Here is a 7,340-nt window from a genome sequence, read left to right on the forward strand (position 1 = left end):
TAATATATAATATATAACTTACAGCCAGTTGCTAGCATTTGCAGAAAAAACTGCTAAAATCATCATCAACAAGGACCTCAAGAAGTATTCAGGGGTCATCCTGAGAAGCTGAGGGGGTCCCAATATAAATGAGTAGAAATACAAAATATAGAGCAGGTTGTTGTAGGTCCTCAGTGGGCAAATCTCAAAATCCAAGGAGTCCTAGAGGGACCCAGCTCTGAGCAGCCACTTCCTGCACTGTCTCCCCTCTGGTAATGAATGTATCCAGGAGCAGATCAGGACAGGGGCAAGTTATGTGCCAGCTCCAGGGTCCAGATGGGTGAAGCTGGCAGACAGCTGGGTCTGGTGGTCCTTCCTCAGGAGGGCACTGCAGGTGGCATCAGCAGCCGGCTGTTACAGCACTGAGCACAGCATGGCCCCCTCCTGCAGCAGTGCCTCCTGCCTGGGTCAGGCGCAGACTGTCAGCTCCGGAGTCCCGGGATGGAGCAACTAGAGAGGGGCAGAGGAGGAGGAGACGGGGCAGGGCTGCACGGTGCTACCCAGGCGGGGTCCCCGGCACAGACACTCCCGGGGGAGGGGCAGCACGGTGTGTGCAGCGCGTTCTGCAGCCCGGCTCCATTCATTGCACTCAGTGCACGGACAGCCGGAGAGGAGGACGCGCTGCAGCAGAGTGTGGATGGCGGCGTCCCCCGGAGCCCAGCACAGCACTGACGAGGATCGAGACACAATGACAGCAGCGATAATACTGCAGCAACTAAAACAACTAATGCCACAACTACTAATATCACTGCAGCTGCTACAATAACTACTGCAACTAATGCCACAACTACTAATATCACTGCAGCTGCTACAATAACTACTGCAACTAATGCCACAACTACTAATATCACTGCAGCTGCTACAATAACTACTGCAACTAATGCCACAACTACTAATATCACTGCAGCTGCTACAATAACTACTGCAACTAATGCCACAACTACTAATATCACTGCAACTGCTACTGCTACAATAACTACTGCAACTAATGCCACAACTACTAATATCACTGCTACAATAACTACTGCAACTAATGCCACAACTACTAATATCACTGCAGCTGCTACAATAACTACTGCAACTAATGCCACAACTACTAATATCACTGCAGCTGCTACAATAACTACTGCAACTAATGCCACAACTACTAATATCACTGCAACTGCTACTGCTACAATAACTACTGCAACTAATGCCACAACTACTAATATCACTGCTACAATAACTACTGCAACTAATGCCACAACTACTAATATCACTGCAGCTGCTACAATAACTACTGCAACTAATGCCACAACTACTAATATCACTGCAGCTGCTACAATAACTACTGCAACTAATGCCACAACTACTAATATCACTGCAACTGCTACTGCTACAATAACTACTGCAACTAATGCCACAACTACTAATATCACTGCAACTACTACTGCTACAATAACTACTGCAACTAATGCCACAACTACTATCACTGCAACTGCTACTGCTACAATAACTACTGCAACTAATGCCACAACTACTATCACTGCAACTGCTACAATAACTACTGCAACTAATGCCACAACTACTAATATCACTGCAGCTGCTACAATAACTACTGCAACTAATGCCACAACTACTAATATCACTGCTACTGCTACAATAACTACTGCAACTAATGCCACAACTACTAATATCACTGCAACTGCTACAATAACTACTGCAACTAATGCCACAACTACTATCACTGCTACTATAACTACTGCAACTAATGCCACAACTACTATCACTGCAACTACTACTGCTACAATAACTACTGCAACTAATGCCACAACTACTATCACTGCAACTGCTACAATAACTACTGCAACTAATGCCACAACTACTAATATCACTGCAACTGCTACTGCTACAATAACTACTGCAACTAATGCCACAACTACTATCACTGCTACTACTACTGCTACAATAACTACTGCAACTAATGCCACAACTACTAATATCACTGCAACTGCTACTGCTACAATAACTACTGCAACTAATGCCACAACTACTAATATCACTGCAGCTGCTACAATAACTACTGCAACTAATGCCACAACTACTAATATCACTGCAACTACTACAATAACTACTGCAACTAATGCCACAACTACTAATATCACTGCAACTACTACTGCTACAATAACTACTGCAACTAATGCCACAACTACTAATATCACTGCAGCTGCTACAATAACTACTGCAACTAATGCCACAACTACTAATATCACTGCAACTACTACTGCTACAATAACTACTGCAACTAATGCCACAACTACTAATATCACTGCAACTGCTACAATAACTACTGCAACTAATGCCACAACTACTATCACTGCAACTACTACTGCTACAATAACTACTGCAACTAATGCCACAACTACTAATATCACTGCAGCTGCTACTGCTACAATAACTACTGCAACTAATGCCACAACTACTAATATCACTGCAACTGCTACAATAACTACTGCAACTAATGCCACAACTACTAATGCTACTGCTACAATAACTACTGCAACTAATGCCACAACTACTATCACTGCTACTACTACTGCTACAATAACTACTGCAACTAATGCCACAACTACTAATATCACTGCAACTGCTACTGCTACAATAACTACTGCAACTAATGCCACAACTACTATCACTGCAACTACTACTGCTACAATAACTACTGCAACTAATGCCACAACTACTAATATCACTGCAGCTGCTACTGCTACAATAACTACTGCAACTAATGCCACAACTACTATCACTGCAACTACTACTGCTACAATAACTACTGCAACTAATGCCACAACTACTAATATCACTGCAGCTGCTACTGCTACAATAACTACTGCAACTAATGCCACAACTACTATCACTGCAACTACTACTGCTACAATAACTACTGCAACTAATGCCACAACTACTAATATCACTGCAGCTGCTACTGCTACAATAACTACTGCAACTAATGCCACAACTACTAATATCACTGCAGCTGCTACTGCTACAATAACTACTGCAACTAATGCCACAACTACTAATATCACTGCAGCTGCTACTGCTACAATAACTACTGCAACTAATGCCACAACTACTAATATCACTGCAACTACTACTGCTACAATAACTACTGCAACTAATGCCACAACTACTATCACTGCAACTGCTACTGCAACTAATGCCACAACTACTAATATCACTGCAACTGCTACAATAACTACTGCAACTAATGCCACAACTACTATCACTGCAACTACTACAATAACTACTGCAACTAATGCCACAACTACTATCACTGCTACTGCTACAATAACTACTGCAACTAATGCCACAACTACTATCACTGCTACTGCTACAATAACTACTGCAACTAATGCCACAACTACTAATATCACTGCAACTGCTACTGCTACAATAACTACTGCAACTAATGCCACAACTACTATCACTGCAACTGCTACTGCAACTAATGCCACAACTACTATCACTGCAACTACTACTGCAACTAATGCCACAACTACTAATATCACTGCAACTACTACTGCTACAATAACTACTGCAACTAATGCCACAACTACTATCACTGCTACTGCTACAATAACTACTGCAACTAATGCCACAACTACTAATATCACTGCAACTGCTACTGCTACAATAACTACTGCAACTAATGCCACAACTACTATCACTGCTACTACTACTGCTACAATAACTACTGCAACTAATGCCACAACTACTAATATCACTGCAACTGCTACTGCTACAATAACTACTGCAACTAATGCCACAACTACTATCACTGCAACTACTACTGCTACAATAACTACTGCAACTAATGCCACAACTACTAATATCACTGCAGCTGCTACTGCTACAATAACTACTGCAACTAATGCCACAACTACTAATATCACTGCAACTGCTACAATAACTACTGCAACTAATGCCACAACTACTAATATCACTGCAACTGCTACTGCTACAATAACTACTGCAACTAATGCCACAACTACTATCACTGCTACTACTACTGCTACAATAACTACTGCAACTAATGCCACAACTACTAATATCACTGCAACTGCTACTGCTACAATAACTACTGCAACTAATGCCACAACTACTATCACTGCAACTACTACTGCTACAATAACTACTGCAACTAATGCCACAACTACTAATATCACTGCAGCTGCTACTGCTACAATAACTACTGCAACTAATGCCACAACTACTATCACTGCAACTACTACTGCTACAATAACTACTGCAACTAATGCCACAACTACTAATATCACTGCAGCTGCTACTGCTACAATAACTACTGCAACTAATGCCACAACTACTATCACTGCAACTACTACTGCTACAATAACTACTGCAACTAATGCCACAACTACTAATATCACTGCAGCTGCTACTGCTACAATAACTACTGCAACTAATGCCACAACTACTAATATCACTGCAGCTGCTACTGCTACAATAACTACTGCAACTAATGCCACAACTACTAATATCACTGCAGCTGCTACTGCTACAATAACTACTGCAACTAATGCCACAACTACTAATATCACTGCAACTACTACTGCTACAATAACTACTGCAACTAATGCCACAACTACTATCACTGCAACTGCTACTGCAACTAATGCCACAACTACTAATATCACTGCAACTGCTACAATAACTACTGCAACTAATGCCACAACTACTATCACTGCAACTACTACAATAACTACTGCAACTAATGCCACAACTACTATCACTGCTACTGCTACAATAACTACTGCAACTAATGCCACAACTACTATCACTGCTACTGCTACAATAACTACTGCAACTAATGCCACAACTACTAATATCACTGCAACTGCTACTGCTACAATAACTACTGCAACTAATGCCACAACTACTATCACTGCAACTGCTACTGCAACTAATGCCACAACTACTATCACTGCAACTACTACTGCAACTAATGCCACAACTACTAATATCACTGCAACTACTACTGCTACAATAACTACTGCAACTAATGCCACAACTACTATCACTGCTACTGCTACAATAACTACTGCAACTAATGCCACAACTACTAATATCACTGCAACTGCTACTGCTACAATAACTACTGCAACTAATGCCACAACTACTAATATCACTGCAACTACTACTGCTACAATAACTACTGCAACTAATGCCACAACTACTAATATCACTGCAACTGCTACTGCTACAATAACTACTGCAACTAATGCCACAACTACTATCACTGCAACTACTACTGCTACAATAACTACTGCAACTAATGCCACAACTACTATCACTGCAACTGCTACTGCAACTAATGCCACAACTACTAATATCACTGCAACTGCTACAATAACTACTGCAACTAATGCCACAACTACTATCACTGCTACTGCTACAATAACTACTGCAACTAATGCCACAACTACTATCACTGCTACTGCTACAATAACTACTGCAACTAATGCCACAACTACTAATATCACTGCAACTGCTACTGCTACAATAACTACTGCAACTAATGCCACAACTACTATCACTGCAACTGCTACTGCAACTAATGCCACAACTACTAATATCACTGCAACTGCTACAATAACTACTGCAACTAATGCCACAACTACTATCACTGCTACTGCTACAATAACTACTGCAACTAATGCCACAACTACTATCACTGCTACTGCTACAATAACTACTGCAACTAATGCCACAACTACTAATATCACTGCAACTGCTACTGCTACAATAACTACTGCAACTAATGCCACAACTACTATCACTGCAACTGCTACTGCAACTAATGCCACAACTACTATCACTGCAACTACTACTGCTACAATAACTACTGCAACTAATGCCACAACTACTAATATCACTGCAGCTGCTACTGCTACAATAACTACTGCAACTAATGCCACAACTACTATCACTGCAACTACTACTGCTACAATAACTACTGCAACTAATGCCACAACTACTATCACTGCTACTGCTACAATAACTACTGCAACTAATGCCACAACTACTAATATCACTGCAACTACTACTGCTACAATAACTACTGCAACTAATGCCACAACTACTAATATCACTGCAACTACTACTGCTACAATAACTACTGCAACTAATGCCACAACTACTAATATCACTGCAACTACTACTGCTACAATAACTACTGCAACTAATGCCACAACTACTAATATCACTGCAACTACTACTGCTACAATAACTACTGCAACTAATGCCACAACTACTAATATCACTGCAACTGCTACTGCTACAATAACTACTGCAACTAATGCCACAACTACTAATATCACTGCAACTACTACTGCTACAATAACTACTGCAACTAATGCCACAACTACTAATATCACTGCAACTGCTACTGCTACAATAACTACTGCAACTAATGCCACAACTACTAATATCACTGCAACTACTACTGCTACAATAACTACTGCAACTAATGCCACAACTACTAATATCACTGCAACTACTACTGCTACAATAACTACTGCAACTAATGCCACAACTACTAATATCACTGCAACTACTACTGCTACAATAACTACTGCAACTAATGCCACAACTACTAATATCACTGCAACTGCTACTGCTACAATAACTACTGCAACTAATGCCACAACTACTAATATCACTGCAACTACTACTGCTACAATAACTACTGCAACTAATGCCACAACTACTAATATCACTGCAACTGCTACTGCTACAATAACTACTGCAACTAATGCCACAACTACTAATATCACTGCAACTACTACTGCTACAATAACTACTGCAACTAATGCCACAACTACTATCACTGCAACTACTACTGCTACAATAACTACTGCAACTAATGCCACAACTACTATCACTGCAACTGCTACTGCTGCAATAACTACTGCAACTAATGCCACAACTACTATCACTGCAACTACTACTGCTACAATAACTACTGCAACTATTGCCACAACTACTATCACTGCAACTACTACTGCTACAATAACTACTGCAACTAATGACACAACTACTAATATCACTGCAACTACTACTATCACTGCAACTACTACTGCTACAATAACTACTGCAACTAATGCCACAACTACTATCACTGCAACTACTATTATCACTGCAACTGCTACTGCTACAATAACTACTGCAACTAATGCCACAACTACTATCACTGCAACTACTACTGCTACAATAACTACTGCAACTAATGCCACAACTAC

At 40.6% G+C, this 7,340-nt stretch overlaps 1 protein-coding gene across 1 annotated transcript in view; it reads right to left on the reverse strand.

Annotated features, from left to right (window-relative positions):
• The window catches only part of WNT4 (Wnt family member 4), a 103,348-nt gene extending 102,903 nt beyond the window's left edge, over positions 1-445 (reverse strand). Inside the window, exon 1 of the mRNA XM_075329052.1 lies at positions 23-445. Coding sequence (XP_075185167.1) covers positions 23-99 — 77 coding nt within the window. The 5' untranslated portion in view covers positions 100-445. The remainder of the gene's footprint in view (positions 1-22) is intronic.
• Between the last annotated feature and the right edge of the window lie 6,895 nt (positions 446-7,340).

This window comes from Anomaloglossus baeobatrachus, chromosome 11, assembly GCF_048569485.1.
Source record: "Anomaloglossus baeobatrachus isolate aAnoBae1 chromosome 11, aAnoBae1.hap1, whole genome shotgun sequence".
In the NCBI taxonomy this organism is placed as follows: Eukaryota; Metazoa; Chordata; class Amphibia; order Anura; family Aromobatidae; genus Anomaloglossus; species Anomaloglossus baeobatrachus.